The 27,567-nt window shown below is 36.9% G+C and overlaps 1 protein-coding gene across 7 annotated transcripts in view; it reads left to right on the top strand.

Moving 5' to 3' along the window:
- EPS8 (epidermal growth factor receptor pathway substrate 8) overlaps window positions 1–27,567 on the top strand; it is a 131,971-nt gene that overhangs the window by 74,881 nt on the left and 29,523 nt on the right. For all 7 annotated transcript variants that reach the window (XM_052667317.1, XM_052667312.1, XM_052667319.1 and 4 more), the window contains exons 2-13: window positions 2,583–2,673; window positions 3,653–3,726; window positions 13,227–13,294; window positions 15,229–15,390; window positions 15,630–15,779; window positions 18,042–18,124; window positions 20,487–20,623; window positions 22,456–22,529; window positions 23,547–23,673; window positions 24,041–24,129; window positions 26,359–26,433; window positions 27,023–27,171. In XM_052667317.1, the coding sequence (XP_052523277.1) occupies window positions 2,612–2,673; window positions 3,653–3,726; window positions 13,227–13,294; window positions 15,229–15,390; window positions 15,630–15,779; window positions 18,042–18,124; window positions 20,487–20,623; window positions 22,456–22,529; window positions 23,547–23,673; window positions 24,041–24,129; window positions 26,359–26,433; window positions 27,023–27,171 (1,250 nt within the window). In that variant the 5' untranslated portion in view covers window positions 2,583–2,611. The remainder of the gene's footprint in view (window positions 1–2,582; window positions 2,674–3,652; window positions 3,727–13,226; window positions 13,295–15,228; window positions 15,391–15,629; window positions 15,780–18,041; window positions 18,125–20,486; window positions 20,624–22,455; window positions 22,530–23,546; window positions 23,674–24,040; window positions 24,130–26,358; window positions 26,434–27,022; window positions 27,172–27,567) is intronic.

Below are 27,567 nucleotides of genomic sequence, written 5' to 3' on the forward strand. Positions count from 1 at the left end.
AATCCAAAGAGCTCTGGCCTTTGTATTTTCTGAAATGGAACAAGGAGTGCACAATGACTTGGAACATCCTGCTGAAAAAATCAGTATTTATATTCTTTTAAATCGTGGGACAAATCCAAGATGCTTCCAAAATGTTATAATTGCTAATAAAGTGGACTGCACTCAGCATGAGAGTGTTTTATTCTAAACAGCTAGTAAGTAATGCATTCTATGAACAGTAGCTTGGATCAGCCAAGCACATCATCATGTTGGTTATGTGATACGTTCTTGTTAACTCACAGGAGAAATGAAAGCAAGCTGTCTATCTGTCAACAAAAATGTTTTACAAAAAGCAATCAGAAGTTTAAAGGTAGAGGTGAAGGGGGAGGAGAGGGATTCTAAGCTGAAGTGCAAAGTATATGCTCACTACAGAGGAAGTACCACACTTTCCCGTGACAACATTTGGCACTCCATCAGTATGGCTCAGTTCTGGCTACCTTTCCTATCTGCATCTCAAGTAGAGGATGTCAGGTGAGAAAGATATAGAAATGATTCTGTGCTGAGTGCAGAAGATCAAAGAAGCTTCCTAAGTCTCTTGAAATCACAGAAGTCTTTGAGCTGGGAACAGAATTTGATTTGGATTTGTATTTCTGCATGAAAGAGGAAAGCAGCAGAGCACATAGGTACAAAATATAGTATGCATTATAGGTCAGTTGGCTGCTGATTCTTTGTAATCCAAGAAGAAAACTGTTATAGTAAGGCAGTAGGCTGACAGTGATTCAGAACATAAGCTGATTGTAAAATGGCTTTAGTACAACAAAGCAGGTTGTGCTCACATTTGGAAATGAAGTGTCTTTCGGATACATGCTTTATCTGACATACTTTAGACTGTTTTGTAGAGTTAAAATTCTATTCATGACTCTGAATTATATCCTCCCGAGGGACCTTGATAAACTCTGAAGGTAGGCCTATGTGAACCTAATGAGGTTTAACAAAGCCAAGTGCAAGATTTTGCACTTGGGTTGAGTTAATCCCAGATGTGTATACAGTCTGGGAGAAGAACTCCTTGAGAGGAGCCCTGCTGAAAAGGACTTAGAGGTTCTGGTAGATGAGAAACTTAACATGAGCCAGTAATGTGTGCTTGCAGCCCAGAGGGCCGGCAGTATCCTGGGTTCCATCAGAAGAGGAGGGAGGCCAGCAGGGAGAGCGAGGGGATTGTACCCCTCTATTCTGCATTAATGAGGACCCAGCTGGAGTAGTGCATCTAAGTCCAGGGATCCCAACTCAGGAAAGATTTGGAGCTTTTGGAGAGGACCCTGAGTAGAGCTATGAAGGTGGTGCGAGGGCTAGCACACCTCTCCTATGAAGACATGCTGAAGGAACTGGGCTTGTTCAGCCTAGAGAAGAGAAGGCTGTGGGGAAAGCTCATTGTGGCCTTCCAGTATTGAAAGGGACTTTTTAAAAATTAGGGAAATCAACTTTTACATGGGTAGAGAGTGATAGGACAAGGGGAAATGGTGGAAAACTAAAGAAAGGGAGATTTAGATTAGATGTCAGGTGGAAGGCTTTTTTACTGAGAGAATGGTGAGGTGCTGGAACAGACTGCCCAGAGAGGTTGTGGATGTCCCATCCCTGGAGGTTTTTAAGGCCAGGTTGGATGGTGCCCTAAGCAGTCTGTATACTGCTTAGTTACTATTATTACTATTACTAATACTAATCTAGTATTTGATCTAGCTGTTGGCAGACCTGTTTGTGGCAAGAGGATTGGAACTTGATGATCCTTAAGGTTCCTTCCTACTCAAGCCATTCTGTGATTGTATATGTATACAGACATGTACACACATATCTGAAAGTATATTTTCCCATTATGAATTTAAATAATTACTTGTTAACTGTAATATGAAAATCGCTTTCCTGAGTCAATTTTGACTTCAATGGGCATGACATTTAAGCAAGAAAGTGTTCCTCCAACTGTTCCATCATAGCTTTTTCAGAATTACTGTTACATGAGAGTTTTCTTTTGGCATGCTAACCTTTCAGGAAATTATGTGCTACTTAAGGAAAAAAAAAAGAAAGGAAAGGGTTTATTTCAGTCCCAGAATAGCTAACCAAGTTTCCTTCTATGTTAACAATTGTGTTTTGCTTTGATAATGCATCTTTCTAACAATCCATCTGATACATTTTATAGATGTAATAAGCATCAAAATATCATTTCAAAAGTTGTATTCAGATAAGTGAATTGTGGATGAAAGTCAAGCATGCTTGATTATTAAAGTTACCATTTGGAACATCTTGTTCTCTTCTGAAGCAGATGTTGTTCTCTGTTTAGTCAACCTTTTATTTAAAAAGTTATTCCTAGAGACTGCTGTAATGGCTTAATTTACCAAATTATTTGAAGAAAAAGTTATCAAATTACAACTGGGGGAGAAGTTCCGTAATAGGTCTTTAAGGCTTCTATGCAATAAAAATAATAACAATTGAGTTTGTTGATGCAATTGGTTCCACATTTCAACCATAATTTTCTCATTAGGTTTGGATTACATCTGTATTAAACCTTCATCTCTTTAGAGACTTCAATTCATTTACTGCTGTTTCTTTTGCAGATCATTTCCCTCAGTAAGTGACGATAAGAATGAATGGCCATATATCAAATACCCCTCCTGGTGGCTATGGAAGTTATTCTCCTCAAATCAAGTAAGTTTATGCCTTTGATTTTCCTTCTATGGACAGAAAAATAGTTTGTATTTTTTCCTTATGCTTTCAATTTGAGTGGAGCTATGATTATTAGAGCTCAATAGAATAACACAAATGCAGTTTCTCTAAAAGAGCATGCAGCTTTCAAACTGTGGGACCAAACTAATAGATATAATCTGACTGATTTTTGTATTAGTGGAACAGTAAAGCTATATTACTGGGTGATGTCATCTGGCACAGAAAAATAAATTGCTGTAGCCACAATCTAATTATGACATGACACAGAGATGTCTTCATCTGACTGAGATGTTTAAGGCTAGCTGTGAGTGAAAGTATTCTTGTGCCTCAAGAAGGAGGATGCCCTTTCCATCTGTGAGAAAATATCATTTCCCAGAAAACAGAACTGAGCAACCATTGCTTTCCTTGAAAGTGTTGCCTTTTCTGAGATAGGAAGATGTTGCCTGTGTCAGAAGTGTGGCACTAGGCTCATTCACACCATTAATGAGAATTGCTCTAATCTAATGCAAAAGTTTGTACAAGACTCATTATTGTTGTTATGCTAGAAGAATGTTGGATTGTCTTTCCATGTGTTGTAGACAATGATATTCCTTTTGTTTCTTTTATGAAAAGCACTTGAAGCTGTTAAGAACAACACTTGTGTACATAAGCAAAAGGCAAAATGCTATCAAGTCTTTGGCATTATTCTTACTTGATAGTAATCAGTGTTACTTACATTATGGTAGTATTTAGATGTGGCACAGCCCCCACTGTGCGTGATGCTGTTAACAAGAAATAGCACAGGAGGGCTTCCAGCCCAAGTGAAGCATGCTTCCTTATGTTGCAGAACCAGTATCCAGTAGCATCTCCTTTGTAGCAAACATTGTAGGTACGTATAGCCCTACGTAGTGGGAAAGTTTTACTCTGTGGTTTTGAAGAAATTATATTCATACAGAAGTTAACCTGAAATTTTTCCTTCCAGTGGCTATGGCTCACCAACATTTGCTCAGGCAGAGAGGGAGCAGAATTCCAGAACAAGTGCAAAGGCTCTTTATGGTAAGATGGCAGAAAGTTTCTGAATTTCTATGTTAGAATTGTTATTTAAATATTGGTTGTGATGTCTTTGTATATATTTTATTTAGATATTTTATATATTTTATATATGTATGTATAAAAAAGGGAAATTGGGTGTGTAAATGTTTATAGATAAGTACATTGTTATATATCTATAAAGTTCTATTAACAAAAATGAAATTGCTAGAGGATTTTATTCTTATTGAAACTAATGTGGCTGGTTATGAAATATTTTCACCTCTTTCTCAGCAGAGAACTCCCACCTGCTAACTTTTAAGGCAGCAACATTTAAGGCATTTGTCAGAAAACTAAGAGTGATAAGGAAAAGGTACTCAAGGACCTAGCTGTGCTATAGGTTTGATTCATGCTTTGTGTCTCCCTCTCCCTGCTCAAATTTATGCTCAGCTAGCAGAAGGGGAATTTACAACAGTATTACTATTGTTAGACACAAGGATTTCAAGGAGCTTAAATTTGGTGTAACAGATAAGGAGTCCTACTAGACCTGCTATTTTTGACAGGTTTTGTAACTGTCAAATGTGCTGTTATTTAGAAATGCCTGAAGTCTGTACTTACCAACTGGGGATGCTAGTATTTTTCTGAGAATGGAAAAAAAAAGTTTGTAGTGAAAGTGAAGTCCTGTATTGTACCTCTCACATCTCAGGCAGCTTTTAGGAAAAAAAAAATCACTCAGAGGATGGTGAGGCACTGGCACAGGCTGCCGAGAGGTTGTGGATGCCCCGTCCCTGGAGGCATTCATGGTCAGGCTGGATGGGGCAGCCTGAGCTACTGGGTGGGAACTCTGCACTCATCATGGGAACTGGATGATTTTTAAGATCCCTTCCAACCCAAGCCATTCCATGATTTACCTTGTTGAATTTAACACCTCTTCCCCAGCTTAAGAAACCAGAAAGCTTGAAGAGCTGCATCTAGTAATTGCAGCATCCCTATTGGTAATTAGTCTTGCCTACCTCCTGTTTTGAGTTAAATAATGGCCAGGAGGGACCTCATGAGGGTAGGGGAGTGATGGCAGGTTACTCTGTGGTTTCAGAGCATTACATTTTCCCTTGGAAGCCCCCTTACAAGCCTTGAGTCGGGCTTTGTTGGCTATTCACCTGTGAACACATGAGAACTTAATTGTATTGGTTGCAGTGTTGACTTTTAAACTGCTCTGAAATTCTTGTGGCTAAAACTTAAGGAGATTGGAAATTTCTTGATTTGTATCCCTTGAGAAGAAGAGAGGTGAGAAAATACTGATGTGGTTAGAGGGAGAAAACACTGTGCTAGATTATATGAAAGTCCATTTCCAGAAAAATCAGCAGACAGAAGAAGAAACTGGTTGAAATGTTTGCCATTTAAGAACGATGTTGCATATGAATAGTTCTAAGTTTAGACTTTTTTTTTTTCAGTGACATGTTACAGAAGTAATTCACTTACATAATATTAAAGGCAGGAACTGCAGGAGAGCAAAATTCTGCAGTAAGGAATTTTCAACAGTGGTGTTTCTGCATCCTATATAGATTCACATGACAAACTGACTGAACGTGTTGACAGAAATAGTAGGTGCTAACAGAAACCAGAAAGGGACATCTCTAAGAGCTCTTAGTGGATTATTTATTTGAGACACTTTTCACTTTTCTCATTCATTTTATGTCATCCAAAGAATTTTTCAAAAGTATATGTTTTGAATGGTGTGGCAACATGAAGTGTCCTTTAATCTTTGTGGGCCTTTATAGTGACACTTCTCTGGGCTTTTTCATGTCAAACATCATGGGATATTCGTGTGAAAGTAGAAGATAGGGACAAGTGATTAAATTTGAAATATACAATGGTAAACAGCCTATTACTTCTAAAATATTTTAATGAATTTATGTATTAATTGAAAATATTACAATGTAACTACAGTGTGGTGGCTCCTGTAAGATGAACTGCTGATCTTGGTTCACTTCCACTGCTAGCAGAGAGATCACAAAATTGTGGTTTCAATTGCCAAGAACTGAATGAAGCAGAAGAATCAATTTTTCTGAATCTAAAGTAAAGATACATTGGCACAGCCTGTAGAGAGTTCACACATTTCTCTGTTTCATATATATAAAGAACAAGTCTGTCAGTATCACTAACTGTAAGAGCAGGAGAGAACAGAAAAAACACCTAAAACCTTTCTCAAATTCAAGGCAGTTAATTATATTTAGCAATCATGTTACATTTCTCCTGCTTTCCACGTGTCTTCAGGGTTTCTTCCCATATCACACTGAGGAATTTTTGTGCATGCTGTCCCAATGAGGTAGGAAGCAGCTAAGTGAAATGAGAATTGTTAATAACGGTTTAAAATGCATATTAGAAAATTTTAATAATTAATGCACAATTAATAGTTAATGCATGCATTTTTTTAATGCATGAGACTGAATGCCTGTAAATCAGACCAGAGGTCTCCTAGCTTTGTCTTTATTTTTTGCATGATGTATATGTTATATACAAATGACACGTAAATACCTCAAGTGTATCTATTTAGTAGACTCACATATATATACATACAAATTTATATATATATATATGCACTATATCTGTATTTATATATATTTATTTTATACAATTTATATTATACAAATTTTATATATATATACAATTATACAAATTTATACAATTTTTGTACAATTTTGGCATAGGAGTAATGTGGGCTGTGCTTTTTGTTCTAATAAAATGTGGCTTTGTAATATTCGGAGCTAAATTTGTCCATAACCAAGTTTCTTTTCTGGAAGACTTCTGAACGTCATTTGTACTAGAGCACCTATCCATGGTTCCTGGGTTCCGAAGTCAATACTTGATCTTGAATGCAATTTCTTCTAGTCACTGTGAAGATCTTAAAACATCTCCCAATCTATCTCTATGTAGATACACATATACAGCATGACACGAAGTTTAAGTGTTGAGCACCAGTGCTTGCTTTAGTAAGATCATTCATGATCATTTAGTCCTTTGGTCTTCAGGCAGAAGGCTGACCACACTGCTGGTGGAAAAGGTGGCTGGAATTTTATTTGTATTACAGGCAGTTCAGCTGAAAACTGGAGTCTTTGATATCTCTGAAGCGGTTATCTGATAGCAAAAACTTGATTCCAATTGCCTTTTCTTGTGTCAAATAATTTCTTTCATCCATTTCCTGCCTGAAATGAAATGTTTTGTATTTGCATGATAAATGTTCCCCTGAATTTGGAGCAAAGATGCCCTTTACGCATTCTTATAGTTTTATTTCATTATTTAACTCCTCATCTCTCCATCTGAAGTGAATTTTGGCTCATACTCTCATCTGTTTTTCTAGCATTAGCTTCTCCATCTGTCTTCTGCAGCTCTGCTTGCATGGAAATGGGCAGCATTAGCCAGAGCCAGTAGCCAGAGCTGCACTGGGGGTTTGCCAGTGAGTGACACATTGCAGAGCAGCCCTGTTCTGCAGCAGTCATAAGATAGTAGTTTTCTCCAAATTGGAAGATGTTACAATAGCAACCCATCAGGAAGGGTCGGGTGTTTTATATATTGTGTTTGTATTCTCATGGCTGTGATTAGGTGCTAGCAGTAAAATTGCATGTCTGTATTTGTACTGCTCAAATACCTCATTCAGAGCAAGAAATGCAGTGTAATAGAGTCTGTTAAAATAAACTATTCGTGTAACATTCTTGTGTTATTTGATGCTCAGTTGAATTAAAATGACAACCGACTTCTAAACACTGCACATTTCTCTGATAGTTATTTCCCTGTAGTCATCAGGGAGAAGACTGACATCAAGAATCTCTGAAAGCAATAGCCTTTACTCCTCTAATAATAACATTTGTACTTAAAAAGTTTTGACCTTTCTCCTTGGATGTGTTAGATCACATCTCCTGTACTTTGCTCTGAGTCTCAAGTTTTTCCAGCTGCTGTAATTTCTAAAGGGGTATCAGCAATCATTCTAATGAACAGACAGTAATAAAATAAGCATTGTGTTTTTCTCCTTTTCAATGCATGGTAATAATCTAAACTGTCACTTCAGAATTCAGAAGACAGCTCATGAGACACTTAATCCATCTGTATGTAGATTGCCATCTAATTTCAGAGCTTTGTCTCTTTGTATGAGATATAGACATTTTCCAATTTCCTTATGGAAGGGGAAGATGGGATCGACCATTATTCTTCTTTGCACTATCATGGCTGGAGTGCTGATAACATTTATTACATCTGGCCTATGCAATTATTTGTGAGATACCAGTGGAGGTCTAGGCACTGGAATTCTTCCTTTCAATTTCAGCCTCCGGGAACTAAAAATTTGTTTGTATCTAAACGTACCACAGCCCTAGCTGGTGCCAGCTGTGCTTCGGGTCATCCATGAAAACAACTCCTGGACTGAAATAAAAAAAAGCCTCAGACCTTTTATATTTGGTAGGTTTTTCCTTACTTAGATAAAGAATCAGATTCATCTTAGAATCATAGAGTATCTTAAGTTGAAAGGGACCCACAGGGGGCCGACTCCCGGCTCTGCACAGCACCATCCAAAGTTCAAACCTTATGTCTGTGAGTGTTGTCCAAACAGTCTTTGAACTCTGGCAGCTTGGGCCCGTGCCCACTGCCCTGAGGAGCCTGTTCCACACTCACTGCCGTCTCAGGGAAAAACCTTTTTCTAACATCTTGCTGTAATTCATTTACCTGTGTGGTCTGAACAGTGGAACAGAGTCAGAGTCAGTACAGTTTATTAGACAACTTTCTAATTTTTCATTTAGCTGCAGCCTCTTCCAATGGGAAAATGGGTAAGAGAGGACTCAGCTATGTCAGGTTGCGTTCATAGCTCTGCCTCACGTGACTTTGGGCAGTGCGGTGGTTTTATCTGAAACTGTGGAACAGTTACTTTTCCAAACAATGTAGTGTTCTCTCACAGAAATAACTGAGGAAAGTCCAGAGTTTTTAGTTTTTAGTGAGGGCAGTGAACATATCTAGTGTATTTTTGGCTTGGCTAAAAGCCTTTGGTTGAGAGTTTGAGGTGGTTTTTTTCTGTCGTTTTCTGGTGTTTCTGTGTCTGCTTCTAAGTTTAGTATAAAGTCAGCATCTTATCACATCTTTTTAAAACCAGATATGTTATCCATTCCTGATGAGTGGTAAATTAAATAAGTTCACAAAGGCATGAGGAGCAGTAGCATTGCTCCACATCAGAAAGAAGCTAAGTATTAGTTTCTGTGGATCGATGTATGCCTTTGAAAAGTTTGATAGCTGGTAGATCTTGCAGTCAGAGTCATGAGTGAATAGCTGTTCTGCTTTTAAGTTTATTGCACTTGCTTTGAGAGGAATTTTATTCTGCCCAAATTCCTCTGGGTTGCATTTGAGGTAGACTGTGATTAAGAATTTAACTTTGGTGACTTCTGCTGTGATTTTTATATCTATAGATCTTTTTATATTTACTTCTATATTTTCCTGTATCAGAGGGAAAAATATATTAGATAAATTGTGTGTAGCACATCAGCTGGGTTTGAATTAACTGGTATGAAGGCTGCACTGCATTTTATGTATTGGATGTAAGATCTGTAATAAAGAGAATAAACAGAAAAAGGAGATAGCTGTGATTGCTTTATTCATCACATCTTGAAGCCTCTGTTGTAGAATCTTACTTCTTGTTCAATAACTCTTTTCATGGGTGAGAAGACTTCTGAGAGGCTAAAATTGATCTGGAGGATTAGGAGACTGAAACAGAACACAGAAAACATTTTTTTGCAATGTAAGGGCTTGACCCAGGCCAGCAACTGAGGGCCTTCCCTGAGTGAGTTGCCCGGCTGCTACCCCTCCCCCCCGACAGCCTATTAGGGTAGAGAATAGAAAGAGCAGCAGCAAAAAAAAACAACTCCTGGACTGAAATAAAGCCAGTTTAATGAGTGAAGGAAAGAGAGGGAGGGAATAGCACTAGAAAGAAATAAATGAAAGAAAACAAAACAAATAATGCAGGCATTTTGCTTTGCTCATCACCTCCCACCCTCCTGCAAGCAGATCAGTGCTCCGGAAAGCAGTTACTTTGGAAATAACACAACTCAGTTGTATTGCTGAGCATGGCTTTATTGTTCTATATGCAGTGGGACTCCGGTCAGTTTGAGCCAGCTGGCCTTACCATGTACCCTTGGTAACTCTCTAACCTCCCAGCAACTTATCTGGGGGGACAGGCAGAGAAACAGTGATAGTCTCGATGGTGTGCAAATGCTGCTCAGCAATAGCTAAAACATTACCAGTGCTGCTATAGTCACAAATCCCAAACACAGCCCCATGCAAACTGCTGTGAAAATAATTAATTCTGTCCTAGTCAGACAAAGTGCATTCAATAAGTCAGCAAATTCTGTTGCTCATTTTCTGTAATAGAGTGTGAATTATTATTAGCAGTTGAATATCGTGTAATAAGTCAAGGGAAGTTTTCAGGTATTCTGTAAAAGTGGTCAGAATAACAACAGTGATGTTTTTTGCTGGAAATCCAATGCGATGACACATCAGCAGAAGGGATGCAGCAGGGTTATGCGTCCTCCCGTCTAAGTGCAAGGTGAGAGTTTGCAGAGGATTGCAGTTTGTCTGTTTGATTTTTTTTTTTTCATTGCGTTCTGCTTATATTATCATGTGGAGACTTCATTCATTCATTCACATCCTTTATGACACTTTCTGCAGCACGGCTTATGCCAGGCTGCCAGGAAAATTTGCTCTCTGGAAGTCTGGGCTATTAGCAGCTGGGCTGACTGTAAGGAGGAGATCCACTTTCTAAATATTAGGTTGAAAAACAAAGGTTGAGGAAAAACTCTTCCAGAAGCAACTGAAGAATTTTGTCTGATGCTGAGGTACTTATTAGAAAGATAGAAGGGCCTGTAGGATGACAAAGGATAAATTAGATCTCTAATGGGTTCTAATAAACATCCTGCCAGCATAAACATGTTTATAAAATAAATAAGTGAACTGGAACTACTGCTGAACACAATATGGACTGTCAGTTTTTGTGGTTACCATAATTTTATTTATTATCACAGACACTTACTGGCTTTTACTAATTGAAAATTGTGTTGAAGTTCTTGTTGCTGACCTGTTGTAATTAAAAATGAAGAACTTGAGGGGCTCTCTTTCGCTCTCAAATGTAGGCAACCACAGCTTTTATTATCACTCAGAAAGCTCTTTCTTATATAAACACTATTGTTCTCACTGTGACATGGTGTGCTGAAAAACTTACCATCTTATCTAGTGTGAATGCTGTGCTGTTCTGTGGAAGAGGATGTGCTTGTCAGTGTTGCTTCTGGATATCCTAAAGCAGGACAAAAATTCTGGGAAATGGGGCATGAACTTTCAAGAGTTGCTCTCTGCTTTTTCATTCCCTTGGAGTCTCCCCTTATGGAAGACTTCCCATGCTTAAAGCCACTCTGTTGTTGCTTGCAGGATTCATAAGCTTTGCAGTGGATGGAAGATTCCTTATCTTGGTTTCATTTCTTGTCATTAAAAAAAATTCTCTTTTTCACCTCAAAAAGATAATAATCAGAGTTGAATGTTGGATGTATTGTTAATTGAAACATGGCTTTCTTCTTATTATTTTTTTTTAGGCCTATTTTCCTTCCTACTGGACAGCATTTTATAGTCTGTAATGAAAGATTGTTAACTAGTCCCCTTGGAGATGCAAATAATTGTATGGAGTAAAACCAGATACTGTTTTTTAATTTCCTTGTTTTGTTAGGAACAGATGGACTTTACTTCTTCAGATCATCATCCAAACAAAAAAAGAAAGGTAGCAAGTCAGACAGTACTGCTGTTTTGTTGGGGTGTGCATGTGTGTGTGCCTACTGTCCTAAAAAGAATAAGAGTCAAACAAAATACCTAAATAACATGCTGCAAAAGCAGAAATATTAATCACAGTTGGAATCAATGCAGGTTCCCTGTCGTGGAATTTTGAGGTAACAGGTGATAAAGTTAAAAGTATCTGTTTTAAACTGTTCACATACCTAGTTAAAAAAATCTGATAATCCATGGCATTCTTCAGTTAGGTGATTGCAGTGCAGACTTCTTGTGCTAAACCAAGCAAGCTGAGTAGCTGTTGTAGGGTAGCAGGATGGCTCTGATGCATGAGCTGTGTCTACCATTGAGGAGGGGACTCTGGGCCAAGGAGGGGTTTTAGAAATTGGGAATTGGATTGTCTTTCATGAGACTGGCTGAGAACTGAAGAAATAAGGGATGTGATGATAAAGGGTAACAAAATACCCTTTTAAGTAAGTGAGGGCATCCCTTTCCTTGTCAATACCCGAGATTCCTCTGTGTAGAAACCCTGGTCATAGGAGAGCTTTTTAAAGTATTGCATGCATGGTGTCCTCCCTGCAGATCTCTCTACATAGCAGATCACGTGTGGTCATTAGTAGTAGTTTTAATTTTGCAAAAAATAACTAATATCTCCTGTCAACAGAAGCATGCACTTTCATTTTGCCCCTACATACTCCAATTGGATATGATGAAATGAATGTAACATCAGTTACACACATTTCATTCCAAACACGATCAAACTGCCTATTCTATTTGAATATCAGAGCTCAAGGTATTTAGTGAACCATAGAGGAAAAAAAATTAGGAAATGCTTAATTTCCTTGAGTTTCTCTCAGTGACTTCCTTGCTTAGTCAATGCTCTGGTGTTTCAAATTGGACTATTTCATTGGTGATCAGGAAAAAAAAAAAAGAGGAAAGCTTGTATGTGTTGTACTGAAAATTCAAAATAAAGTTGAAAAGTGGAGGGTGTGAGGTTTATTTTTTTGTTTGTTTGTTTGTTTGTTTGTTTGTTTGAAGTATTCACCTACATTCATTGGTTTTTAATGTGGGTGTGTGTTGTGTCCTCATCTTGCATATTCCCTTCCCTCCTCTCTGGGTTTGTTGTTAATCCATTGTGTGGAGTAAGAGGCAAACTGTTTCTGATTTTGCAGCATCGTGTTTTGTTCAACTGAAAAATATTTCTGTTCTATTTAATGTTTATGTTGCTACAGCTTTTGGCTTCTTTTTTCCTTCTTTCTTTCTATGAATATTTCTACATTACTGATTCAACAGACTGAATGTACTAGGAAGAAATAAATGTTGACACAGACTGGGTCTGCAATTGACTTTATTTTTTGTGAGAGTTGTGTATGTCTGAAAACCTTCTGCACTCATGCAATGGCAACTCTGCAAGTTACCATGTTGCTACCAAGTGGAAAGCCAGTGATTTTTAAGTCAGGCTTCCCAATGAAGCATTTCCAACCAGAACACTGCTTCCATTTGGTGCCACCAAGTCAAGATAGCTGGCTTTTAACATCAGTGTAAGTATGGTTCTTGCTGGAGTGTGTGAGCATGTAGCTTTTTTTTTCTCCTGAATACAGAAATAACCGCAGCTCACCTTCTGCTTTCATATATACAGCTCGTTTTAAGAATCTCTGAGAAGTATCCAGAACACAGTATGGTAAGAAGGCAAATGAACAATTCTTTTCTTTTCTCTCAATCTTTAGAACAAAGAAAGAACTATGCACGGGACAGTGCCAGCAGCATATCGGAAACTTCCCAGTATCACGTAGAGGTGAGATAAGGATGTATGAGAACGCCATCTACCCCTTACAGCTTTTGGTTATATTGTGATTTTTGCTTACATGATTTTTGAGGATAATGTGCTTGAAGACATATGAATCTTCCAAAATATCCTGCCAGCCCGAGGTCACTTCAGAACAGATTACATTGAAATGTATCAAATTCTCTAGCTTTGCCATAAAGAGCTGAAATTTTGATGTAGAAGAATGTAAACAAAGTAGTATATAGTTTGGCAAGTGGAGAGGGCTTCTCAATGGGACGACAGCTCAGTGTGCTCTGTTGCCCTGATTCTGAACCTGTTATGTTGCAGGGATGAGGCAGGCCATTAGCAAGGAAGGCTGACTCATAATTAGTATAAATACCTTGATTACTTATAAACAACAGAGGTGTCTTAATAGTTAGAAAAAGCTGGGTACTAAGCCCTAAAAGCCTAAGTGAATCTACTGTTAGTGGTGATATACTGCCTGCACAGACTCTTCCCCAGTGAGAAATGCAAAATACTTTCATTCCTATCTTAAGCTGCTTTGCAGAAATACTCTGTGCTGCTGTCATATTCTGTCCATTAGTAGACAAGTATTAAATATTCAACAAAGTAAGCCTGGGTGCCTATACGTAGTCTGTAGGCACTACTGGGTGCTGTTCCTCATTATGCAGTCTTTTGCGAAACCTTTTTCCTTTACCATCAGAACACTGTCATGGGTTTAACTGAATTTTGCAAAAAAAATGTAGATTCCCAGGTCCTTTCAGCTGGGTTTTAAATTTATCTGTAAATTGTGAGATTGTATTTAGAAGAGTCTTCATTCTCTTCATTCCAAGTACTTCTATCCTTGATCAGCTCTCAAAGGAACGTTTATGTTGCTTTTAATTGTCTGTCTATATTTAGCTTCTGTGTAACCATTTTGGTACTCCACAGGCATAAAAATTAGTACTTGTATTTGAAGTTTAAGTATTCCTGTGTGAGCAGTCAGCAGGGTTTGTCTCACTTTTTAAAATACTTTGATTATATGCAGCTTGTATCTACTCTATTGTTTGTCATTAACGTGTGCTGTTACCCTGTAATAGAAGAAAGCTCACTTAATTCTTTTAAGCTATTTATAGGATAGGTGTGCAAGCATACATTAAAATCGATTCAGCTTGAGTGAATTCGGCTTGAGCTGTATTCAGGTCTTAAAGAAGAATGTGAAGCTGGAGTTGTGCCTGGATAAAATTAAATGACTTTATAGGTTGTCTTACATGGCTTATATGTTTAAGGAGAAATTGTCAAAACTTAAAAGACAGGGAAACAAGTTGAGATGATGCCTGTGAGTAATGTTTCATTACTAGATCATTAATTAAAATTGGAGAATATTCCAAGTTGACAGTGAGCAAACATAGTTTATATACTACTACTTCTATTGTGTACTGCATAAAAGAAGCAAATACCTCCTTGTCTGTAAGGTATACCAGTCAGGTACAAGCTCATGATATTTGCCATGAGTGTGCTAGCTGGCAACTCTGGGAGAGATAGAGATGCTCCAGGTCAGGGTGGTGGTGGAGATGTGTTGGCAGCATGTTTCTGCAAGGCTTCTACTGATGCTTTCTGGATTCAGCTTACCGATAGAGACAGGTTTTCACTTCTCAAGAAAGCTAACTAAATACTCAGGATTTGATTCTCACTGTAATACCTGGAAGATGTCATAATATGCCTTCCAGTGTAACCATTTGCTGTAGTGAGGAAATGACAGAAGATGGCGAGCAGCAAGTTTAAAATGACATTATGGACTAAACAACCTCCCCTATGGCATATTGGTTGATTCTGTTCTAAAAGGCACTTTCATTCATGAGTTATTTTTATTGCTCTTTCATGGCAATTTGGATACTGACATTGCTTAGTGATAAGGAAGATTAAAATTCTGTTATTATTTTAATGTTTGTGTCATTCACCAGCACTTGACCACCTTTGTTCTGGACCGAAAAGAAGCAATGATTACAGTAGATGATGGAATAAGGAAGCTGAAATTATTGGATGCTAAAGGCAAAGTGTGGACTCAAGATATGATTCTTCAAGTGGATGACAAAGCTGTCAGTTTGGTGGACTTGGAATCAAAGGTACGATCTGTGAGTGGCAGACTCATTTCCAGAGAGAGAAAGAAAGGGAAGGGACAGAAAAAATGATGTGTGTGAGATTTGGTATTTTAATTAGCTTATTATCACTTTCTCTTTTTAACTCATGCAGCTTTTTTTGAGATCAGGACACTGAATATTAAGACTCTTTTTTTCTCTTTTTTTTTTTTTTTTTTGTTTTTGTTTTTGTTTGTTGTGTTTGGTTTTTGTTTCCCTTCTGGCAGAATGAGCTGGAGAATTTTCCTTTAAGCACAATTCAGCATTGCCAAGCTGTGATGAATGCATGCAATTACAATTCAATTCTTGCATTAATATGTAAAGAACCAACTCAGAACAAGCCAGATTTGCATCTTTTCCAATGTGATGAGATTAAGGTAAGGTGGTAATGCAGATCTTCTTTGACTTATTTCAGCAGGGGAAATTTTATGAATTGGCAAGTACAATGGGTAAAACAAAATAAACTGATTCATAGGAAATTATTATGTACTTTTATTCTTATACGTGTAGTTCGAGCTTCATGCATTTATGATATCTACATGACTTACAGTATGCTAACATAAGCAGCATAGTATATCTTGTAAGAAAAGATTACTATATGTGAGCTGGAATCTTTAGTGCATGTGCAAATATGTAATTATTGTAAATATTGATTCTTGGGCTCTGTAGCTGTTCATTTGTGTTTGTAAAGGACCAAAGCTTTGGAATATGCATATGATTTGCATTCACACTTCTAAGAAAGAGGTGTAAAATAGTTTGAGTTATCTCAGATTTATCTTATAATCTAGAAAGAACTCAACCAAGTCCTGAGTCTTTCCTACTCCTTCTCTTTTTCTACTCTTTTTGCCAATGAACAGTTAAGCCTCCCCAGCATCTCTGCCTCTGCATTTCTGTCCTGCAGGAGAGATTGTAAAATGGCAAATATTGTTTGCAGGAGGGAGAAAAGAAGGAAAGAGATTGTTTATCTCTGATTAAAATATTCCCTTCAAGCTTCCAGAGTAAATATTTTTAATGCATTCAATGCAGTGCTTCTTCATTTCCAGGATTATAAATGTTAATGTGTTATTTACTCCACATAATTGGTATTTCTTTCAGTTTTGCTCAATCATTTTATGGTTTGTTTTTTTTTTTTCTCCAGTCACATCTTAGGAGCTTATATCATTGTCTTAAAACATCGCATTGCTAATTGCATTGTGCAAACATTTTGAAATTGGTTCATTGCAACTGGTGTGAAGATTGCTGATTGCCAATTGTGTGGCACAAAATTCGTTGTTTCAGTGGAAACTGGGATCCTGTGAGTTCAGTTTGCAGCATGCTAAATATTGCAGCACTCCTCTTTTAAGGTCTGGTTAGACACAGCTTCCAAAGGTGTATAGGGTCTCTTCAGACTCCCATCTTTTGAAGTTCTTGTGTGCAAATAAAATTGCAGAATGCGTAAGCATGACTTGAAGACTGGGATCCCTTTTTCCTTCTGAGATATCATTTAAGTCTGTGACCTTATCCTAGGTTCTGTTCCTTTTTCATAAGCCTTGGCTCTTCTTGAGATGTTAGATCTTATTCATTGCCTTCTTAATGCTTTCAGTCAGAACATGTAACAGACTTCAGGAGCCTCTGCAATAGCAATTTATTCAAAATGAATTATATTGTGGTCAGTCACTATTTTCTAAAAAAACACAATTGTTAAATAATAAATATGAATAGTGTAATTAATGAAATGCTTTTGTTCCTCAATTCCTGTCAAGTTGTTCAATTAATTCTTTAACCTTCATCTTTCTCATTGTATTCTGAAAAATCTGTTAATCTCTCAATTCAGTGAAGTTCCTAGTCCCATACTAGTTCTAGTGGTTACATATTCCTCCTACTATGTACTATGAAGTTACACGTTTTTATTCCAAGACAGGTAGAACTTGTAGAATGAGCTAGACATGGACAGATTTAGGCCTTGACAAGTTGTATAGGAAATTAATTTGTCAGCTCAAGATATGTAACAGAGCATCCTAAATCCTATGAGAAGCTGTGACCTACTTAATGCAAGATCTATTAAAATAATGCCTTAGACATGTATCAGAATTTCACTTATAGGCCACTGTGAGGACAGATTGCAGTAATGGAGAGATAGGAACCTAAGGATCAGGAAATGTATTGAAAAATTCATCTTTTACTAAGGCAAAGAGAAATTGGAGGCTATCTTCTTACAGGAGACTATTACTACCAGTTATTTTCCTAATCCTTATGCTACTACTATTTATAGTAGTTTTACTTTATGTCTTTCACAAATATTTTTGACAGGAAAAAAAACCAGCAACAAAGAACCATGGAGGGGGAAAAATAGCTCATGCAGTAATTGTTGACTTTGGATAATTACAAATGTTCAGACAAATTTATTATCTAGATAACACATCCATCTGATGATAACGTTTGAGATTGGAGCAGTGACAAAAATACCAGCTCCCGGAGAATGGTGTCGTGTTTTCTTTGTTCTGTTTCCTTACAAATCCCAGCTTTTTTTTTTTTTAATGGAATATGATAAGAGGTTCTGTAATCAAAAGATAACTTCAAAAAGTACATGATGAGATCATTAGTTCATATATCTGCTTAGTCTAGATGAGAACTGATGGACTCTGCTTCTGTCTCTTCAGGCTAGCTTTATTTATGAAGATATAGAAAGTGCAATCAGTGATAGCAAGAGTGGAAAACAAAAGAAGAGACTTGAAACACTGAGGTAAAAACCTAGTTTCTTGGCAATATATGGGGTCATGAGACACTCATGAAGTCTGTCTGCTGTTTCTTTTTCTTTTTTTTGGCTAGTTGATAATATACTTCAAAAAGCACATGTAGAGGACTTGACTTACTAATTATCTCAAACTGTCTCGAGTTATAGTGTCACTCTTAACTTTCCCAATTCTGCTTTAGTAACTGGAACAGCTGACATAAGTGCAGCTTGCTAGAGAATAGCATTGTGTGTCTGAGTTCTGTATATGGATAAAATAGTTCAAAATTTGAAATAAAAATATGAATCTTCCTGAATTCCAAGGAAGCGAGGTTTTGGGATCTAAAGATGTTAAATAAAACAGCAACTAAGGACAAAAAAAATTTCCTGCCTGTTTAATGACTTGAAAAACTCCTTGTTTCCCTGGTAGGGAAAACTTCTCTCCCAACAGGAAAAAGTGGAGTAAGAGTCAATTGGTTTCAGGTTAATTCAGTAGCTGGTGCAGGTGTAGAAACAAGGGCACAAATATGTTAAGTACTGAATAGGATGGTGGTGGTCTGTATGCTGAATCCTGATGACATTGCTTAATAATAGTTGTGTGGTCCAGTGAGATAATTCTCTGCTATGCAAAAATCTTTAAGTAAAAATGTCACTATTGTATGAATAAGTTTATTACTGCCTTAGTTGCCTGTTAAATTCTGGTGTGGAATTTGTGAAGCTTTCCTAGAATAATGCACAATTACATTGAAAAAAATTAAGAAGGCAGAAGTGCATCAGATTTTACATATGGGCTTAAAATTAAGCAAGTACACTTTTCTGTTTGAGGTACAATAACAGATAAGTGTAAGCACAAAAATGTGTACCACCAGGACTCAAACACTTTGGGGAAAGCTGATGAGATTTAGTTGGGAAATGAATGTAGGTCAGTACATCCACAGGGAAAAGTAATCTGACATATCAGTCTCTAAAAGCTTTGAGGCCTAAAGGTCATTAATGCATGACAATTCAGCACTGAATACTTGCTGTCATTTCATGTATGTGTTAGCACTGGGCCAAGGAAGAAAGCCTTCTTTAGATGGGTCCTGTTTGATTACTCTGGAGATCTTGTAGTAAGTCTGACACTGCACCATCAAATTGCTGCAAGGTTATTTACAAGTAAACAATGTAGGAGATGCAAAAAAAGAATGCTTAGGTGACTATAGGAGACTAGAGGAAGGAATTGTGAAGAAAACATCATTTTTTGATAAGTGACCAAATTGTATTTTGTGCTGTTGTTGAATGCCATGAATGAGATGGGATTATGAAGAGAAGAATGAAGAAGAAGATGAAAATCCTTCTTTTAAATAGGGATGGGATGTGAGTTTCAAAGGATTTGTTGGGATTTTTTGTCTTTTGATACTGAGTTACAGAATGACTTCAAAGACCTCCTTCCTTATGGTATTTAAAGATAGATTAAGAACTGGAAAAGTTGGGACTGGGAACTGGGAAAATCATTTTGAACTGAATCAGGGGAGGTTTAGCTTAGATATTAGGAGGAAGTTTTTCACTCATAGGGTGGGGATGCACTGGAACAGGTTGCCCAAGGAAGTTGTGGATGCCCCATCCCTGGAGGCATTCAAGGCCAGGCTGGATGTGGCTCTGGATAGCTGGTCTGGTGGTTGGTGACTCTGCACATAGCAGGGGGGTTGAAACTAGATGATCACTGTGGTCATTTTCAATCCAGCCTACTCTATTATTCTATGAAAATTGAAAGTGGGAATAGTCATACATTTGCATCAAGATGGGATGAACAGATTGATCTAAAAAGGAAAATCAGCCTGTGAATGCAATTGCTTTTGTTGGTAGGGTTTTAAGAAGCTGTTGGTTGACAACCTATCAAACACAGAGAACAGGTGCACAACTGGTGATGGCGAAAAGATGACTCTGAATGAAGAATTTAAGTACAATATTGAAGTCCAGCCATTAAAGTGCAAATAAAATGCACAAAATTTACCCATAAATGCAATCAAATCTCTAGACAGCATGTTCTCTGGCAGTGCTTTGGAATTTATCATAGAACCATTAAGGTTGGAAAAGACCACTAGATCATCAAGTCCAACCATCAACCCATCACCACTGTGCCCACTAAACCATGTCCCGTGTGTCTATGTGAAAGAGTATTTGGTTTATTGATGCATATTTTGCTAACCTCATCACAGAGTGGGTTTCCTGCTACGTTTAATCTATTTGCATACCCTGCCCGTTAGCACTCGTGACTTGGCAAGTCCATAGCATTTTGACAGTAGAAGGGTCCTGGTAAACCTTATATTCTCTAATTACACGTTAGAAATGCGTTGTGTTAACTTCACTGGTGGGACCCTTTCTCTTCCTGCAGGATGATCTCCAGTGCTGATGGTGCTATCCCTCCCCCACCACGGGCTCCTGCCCCTGTTCCCCCAGGGACCATCACCCAGGTGGATGTGAGAAGCCGTGTGGCAGCGTGGTCCGCGTGGGCTGCAGAGCAAGGGGACTGTGAGTTGTGTTGCACTGCGCAGTGATAACCAGTTCTTCTGGGCAGTAGAGTTTTATGATCCTCAGTAATAACAGAAAATAATTCACAGGCTTTCATGAAGACTGCAGTCATTGAGTGCAGATAGAGGAATTGCTGTACTAGGTCACCCCTCTGCCATAGCTTGGAGAGGGCAGAATTGTTCTCCCAGTCAGTTCAAAATGCCCCAAGCCACTGTTGCCTGATCTGTGGAATTATGACCAGACTGTCATAATCTGACTTGTCATTTACTTAACGTTTTTCTGAATTTGTGTTCAGAGCCCTGTTTACTTGAGTTCAGATGGATAGATGTGTGGGCTGTGGATTTTAACTCAGGTTTTTATGTGAACATAATAACATGCACAGTAATCTGTATTGTCATAACTCTGGTAATTTAATGATGCCCTATTTATTAGTAGGAAGAATGTTGGCCAGATATTTCAGACAATTAAAAAATACAGTCACTTGGATTAAAAGCTGACTAGAGATCAACATTATGTATTTATTTATTCATCCGGGTATGGCTAGCCTAGTTTATATTATTAAAGCCTTACCCAAGAAATGCTGCAGTATTTCTGAATATTATTATTTTATAATCTGTGGATTATAAAAATAATAAAGTGGAAACATTCTATTTAATCAGATTCCATTAAAAAAAGAATTAGAAACAATCAAGCTCTGTAAAACAGACTGTAATAATGAAGTAATCATGGTTAAGGTGAGAGGTTTCTTTAAAAATGAATACTAAAATTTTAGAATTATAATCATTACCCAATATGCATTATACCATATGCATTACTTTTGTTTATTATTCTATATCACTCAATTAAGTCAATAAATCAATTATGCAGGGAGAACAAAAATTTTCAGAGAAATAAGGAACATTAAGAACATTATCACCTAGTAATCTGCACCTCTGCACCTACCTTGAGTAACAAACAGCAAGTTGGTTCTATTGTTTCACTTCTTACTCTCTCTCAGGAAAAAAAAAAAAAAAAAAAAAAAAAGAAAGAAAAAGAAAAAGAAAAAGAAACAGTAAAAAAGTCTCATTAACTTACTGAGTGATCCATCAGTGGTCTGAGTTCCTGCGGTTCCTTTTATTCCATTCATGTGGATCTTTCCTAAAAAGTGTTTACTAAGATCCCACGTATTAAGAAAAGCCATACAGAATGTAGTGTGATTTAGAAATGTTAAATTTACTATTTCTCAAACTGCTTTCCCTTGTTGTTTTCAAGCATAAGTCACTGTTTCACACATAAGTCCATTGTTATTTGCAAATGCATATTTTATCACATTGATATCTTCCATTTCTCTATTGCCAGACTTGGTCATTCTGCCCAAATTTCCTATATCCCTTTTGCTTATTATCTTTTACATCAAAATTGTCTTCAAATTCAAGGCTATGCTGTTACTTCTTGTCTACTTCTACTGGGGTATCTCTCAGCATATTTTGCAAAATAGGACAATTTCTCCTTGCATTTTATTTATAATCTGCCATTTATATATATATAAATATATATATATGTATGTATGTATGTATGTATGCATAATTAAGACCCTAGTACCATACTTCTGTAGTGTGGTTAATTTATAAAGCTAAGCTGGCTTAAATCATACACCTAAGCTCTTTTGTAAGACTTGACAGGATCAGGAATTAGGGTACAAGTTCTTCAGTCCTTGCAAATTAAATGGTAAAAACAATTTTGTCCTTCATTTTCTTGCAGTAGCAGGGTTTCAAGCATAAGCTCTATAGGAGATGTTAGTTTTTCTATTCTGCATAAATACACATCTCATCCTCCTTTTCCCTTTTCCACAGATGAAAAACAAAGACAATACCCTGACCATGAGGAAACGGCAGAAATGATAGCAGCCAGGATTGACAGAGATGTTGTAAGTGAGAAACAACAAAAGATATTGCTTAATTTCTGAGAAATTGTGTGTCTCTACTACTTGGGAAGTCTTTTTCCACTTGGGAAATTCAGTTCTGAAGGAAAGTATGCTGGGTATTCACATTTGTGTGGTAAACCTCTAAATGAACATAAAGTAGTTAATTGTTATTACTATTTTTTCCCTGAAGGAAAAACAAAAAAAAAAAAGCATGTTAATTTTTTTGCTGTGAAGAGACAGAAGCATAAACATTAGTTTTGTGAAGACTAAATTTCAGAGAATACATAACAGTAAACTTAATTTTTTTCTCAATTTAGTGGGATGTAAATTTGTGCAATTTCCAGAACATAAGCATATGGTCATTTCCAAAGGCAGATGTGCTATGAACTTGTGTAAGCTAACAATTTCTAGCCAAATCTAGGGCAGGTCCTATGGTGTATGCAGTATCAAATATTTCTCTGTTTGCTAGTTGTAAGTTTCTACTTTACAGCATCAGGGGGCCTTGAGGGAAGCATGTTGGGGCCTGCTGAATTTGCTGTGTATGTGCTTCCCCTGGGGCTCCTTCTTTTTTCTGCATTTGCTCTTTGAAGAATTATTTTCAAAGAGCACTTCTCTGAAATAACATTCTGACATTCAACAAATAGCTTAATACTTTGTGCTAAAGGAGATTATGAAGTTATACGGGTTAGGAAAATGCTATCCTACACAAATAATTAGAATTTTTTTCATGTGCTGTGAGAGAAAATTTAGTGTGTGAATGAACTGTGTAATTGAACTTAATAATCTTGATGCTTACATTTTAAAAACCTCTAGTTGCTCAGAGTTTTGAGAATAGTCTAAGCTCCACAATACTTGACAGTTATGTAAAGTAAAGGATATAATGAATCTAAATACATGGTGTTCTAGCATGAACTTTGTACAGATGGAGCTTTTGGTATCTGAGAGATTAGTTCTTTTAACTTCTTGAGTATGTCAGTACAGTTTCAGTAATGAAACTGTTATTCTTCTTCTCTCCCATAGCAAATTCTGAACCATATTTTGGATGACATTGAATATTTTGTTACCAAACTTCAAAAAGCTGCTGAAGCATTTGCTGAACTTTCGAAGAGGAAGAAAACTAAGAAAAGTAAAAAGAAAGGACCCGGAGGTAGGAATTCTTACTATACAGAATTCTGTTTCTCCAAAGATCATTGAAATAGCTAGCACATGTGGATTTTTGTGTTGTTTTTTTCCTTCATGAATGTAGTAATAGTTTTTCATTTTAAGCACAAGAAGAGATATCCACACAGTATATTCTTAGAAATTAATTAAAAACTTTTGTTTGAAATCAGTGGGGGGTGTCTGATTAGAGATGTGACTACATAATACATTCACTGTAGTTGTTTTATATTTACAGCATTTTGTAAGTAGGTAAATTTATTAAGTATGTTTTATATATTTATTATATCCATAATATTTTTAGAAATTATGTAAAATATGAATGGATGTAAAAAAAATGTCAATTTATTTATCAGAGGGAGTTCTTACTCTCCGTTCAAAACCACCACCTCCAGATGAGTTTGTTGACTGCTTCCAAAAGTTCAAGCATGGCTTCAATCTTCTGGTAAGTAACTGCAGGTAGATATGGTGTTTTTGCCTCAGGTAGCTAATGTTACATAGAACATGATATTTGTTTTCCCTGTGCTGTAAATTCGAGCACTGCAGTGGTTTTCCTAGGGTCATATTCCAGTAGTAGGAAGTGAAGAACTAAAATTCTGGTGAAAGTTGAAGAGAAGGAAGAATAACTACCACAGTAGATTTCTTTTTAGTTATTTTTAAGTTGGGTTTTCTTGGAGATTTCCTGCAGCTCAAGAGAATGTAGCTGCTTTATTGATGACTCCTTAAGGAGCTGCAAAGGCTATCTCCTCTTTGGAAAAGCAGTAGTTAAGTGTTCTGTCTTCTCTCTAACTTTCCTAGTGCCTTGTCTGTGTAGAGAAACCTAGTGGACTTTAAATCCCTGCAGCTGTAAACCATGCAGAGATGATCACACCATATGGGGAACTCAGCCTGGGTCTTGGTCTCCACTGCTCTTTAAAAAGGAACAGAGCTAGAAATGTAATCCGGTTTGGTTTTTCCATTCTTACTTCATACTGCATTCTGCATTTAAATGATTTCTTTATCTAGTAACACTTGTATGTAAAAATCTTTGTCTTCTGTGCGGGAGTAGAAATAGTTCTTGTTTCAGTGCTGAGAAAGACTATTTTCTAACACTGTTCATAATGCCATACCAATGCATTGCTTCAGTGTCATTGAAGAAGCCACAAAAGCTTGAAATTTCACTTCCTAGGGCTTTATGTCAGATATGGAGAGCTGTGTAAAGAAGAAGAATCTAGTTTAAAAATAAAAGGAATAGCTTGAAGAATAAAATATTTGCCAGTAGAATGGAAACTATTTTAAAACACTATGTTGGAAGCTCCTAGAAAATTCCTACCATCTGCCAAAAAGAAAACTATAGAAAGACCAAAAGAAAGTTGTTATGTGTGAAGAACAATGTGTAGAAAGTTATTAGCAGTAAAAATACATTCTCCTTTTATCTATATTTGGAGGCACACTTTAGAAGGCTAGATGCAAAACTAGAATGAGGCCAGCTAAAAGGATGTTGAGGAACAGACAGCAAGATGCAATAAAAGCTGCTATAACTTTTTAAAATACTTTCTGGAATGCTTCTTTTTTTTTTTTTTTTTTTTTTTTACTTGGAAGAGCGTAATGGTGGGCAGTGTGTTCATGAAAATCATTTTTTGTGGCTCCAGTCTGCCTCCAGACTTAACCTCTTTAATGATCTTCTGTGCACTGATGAGCACCATGTCCAGGAATGCTTCATCTCATGTTGGCTTGTCTAATACCTGGACCAGGAAGTTATCCTAACTGGACTCCAGGAGTCTCCTGAATTGCTTGCAGTCTGCCTTGTTGCTTTCCCAGCAGTTATCCAGGTGGTTGGAATCTCCCATCAGGATGAGAGCTTGCAAGCGTGATCCTTCTTGCAGCTGAAGCAAGAAGACTTTGTCAGCAGGCTCCCCTTGATCAGGCTGCCTGCAGTGGATCCTAGCCACCAGATGTCCTTTATTGGTCTGGTCTAATTGGCCTAATTTTAACCCAAGCTGTCAAAAGACCAAAAAATAAGAACAAATAAAGATCATCAATATACCATCAGGTTCACTGACTTTATCTTGTTCCCTGTACAGTGAAATTGAAGGTGGAAGGAGAGCAAGAATGCTGTAAGAAATGATTATAGACTTTTCTTCAGTTTGGAGAAAGACGAAAAAGAGGAGGAATGTGATAAATCTGTGAATGGTTATGAGAATCACTGGAAAAAGTGAGGAAAGAATGATTGCTCAGTTTTCTTTTGGAAAAGAACTGCAGGGTATTAATGAAACCAAGAGGTGGCAGATTTCCAAATAAGATGCTTCTTGACAAAACATGCAATTGAATTGTACTTCTTATTTGCACGATATATGCTAACACTTATATGGATTCAAAAGCAATTGTATAAATTTACTGAAGGGAAGAATCCATCAGTGACTTTTAACGCAAAACAATAGTATTTTGTACTTTTAGTTGAAGAAGTCCCTGAGAAAATTGCTGGTGAATTTATAAGAATTTTTCTCAGATATTTTATGTTTGCCTTGTTCCTTCTCATGCTTCCCTTAACACTGTCTCTTAGCTGATGTTGGAGACAAAACATACAACTTAGATGGACCTGTGCTCTCACCTGGGACAGTCATTTTTACCTGAAGTATTTATCGTCATAAAAGTTAATTGTATCTTAAAATTTATCATTTTTCCTTTACTTTAGGCCAAATTAAAGTTCCATATCCAGAATCCTAGTGCAGCTGAACTGGTTCATTTTCTCTTTACCCCACTACATATGGTAAGCTTTTGTAATTTTTTAGGTATTTCATTCAGAATTCTTACACTTGTATGATCTAAAATCTTTCCAAGAATGATGAGATTTAGAATTGTCCCTGGAGAGGTACTATGGAGAAATGTGTATCCAAGGATGAAGATTTCTTAAGAAAACAAGTTTTATCCTTTTTTGCATGTTAACATCTATCATATGTGTATGTATATATGTTTAAAATATCTTTATCTTTCTTTGTATCGCAGTTAGCCATTACAATTTTAATAAACAAACCAAATAAAGAAATACATCATGCATGAGGAGAGTTGGAAGCATAACCGTGTGCCAATTCAATTAAAATATGTGTCATTTCAATTAGTAGATTAAAATAACATTGACAGAAGTGGATCTCAATATAAAGGTGACCAGAACAACAGTTCTGCAATAAATGGTTTTACTTCATCCATCCACAGAACTTAAGAACAAGTTAGCTTCTCAGAATTTGTTTATTTGTTGAGTAGTAAATGTTTCATAACATTAATGTAGGTAACATATTCGTTGTAACTTCCTTTTTTTATTATGTGTGTATTCTTTGTATTATTTTAATATTTTGATTTAGGTGGTGCAGACAACAGGAGGTCCAGAGCTTGCCAGTACAGTACTAAGTCCCCTCCTAACAAAAGATACCATAGACTTCCTACAGTATACTGTCACCAGCGAGGAAGGGCAGTTATGGATGTCATTGGGTGACACGTGGACCAAAGCCAGGTGAGAAGTTCGTGTTTATTGACGCAGTCTTAACCAGATGATCCACATCCAGCAAACTCAATAGTAGTTTGATAGGCTTTGGACTATTCCTCACAAGTATTCTTTAAACTCTTTGGAAAGGAGCTCTTAAGCCTCACTGGGATTTGGTAATGGCTAGATTTTAGGCATAGTGGAAGCAAATACAAACAATATTTTTTTTTCCTTCGTAGAATAAGGAGTAGAGACTAAATTATGTAAACTTATACCATCATTTTTTTTCTGTTTCATGCTTGCAGTTGCTTTCCACCCTTATTTTCACAACCCAGCCAGTCTGAAATTGGTTAAAAAATCAGTTGGAAGAAGTTGCAATAAAAAATGAAAAAGCTATGTAAAAGAGGGTACAGATTTCTATTTTCA

Source organism: Tympanuchus pallidicinctus, unplaced genomic scaffold (assembly GCF_026119805.1).
Source record: "Tympanuchus pallidicinctus isolate F22 unplaced genomic scaffold, pur_lepc_1.0 scaffold8, whole genome shotgun sequence".
In the NCBI taxonomy this organism is placed as follows: Eukaryota; Metazoa; Chordata; class Aves; order Galliformes; family Phasianidae; genus Tympanuchus; species Tympanuchus pallidicinctus.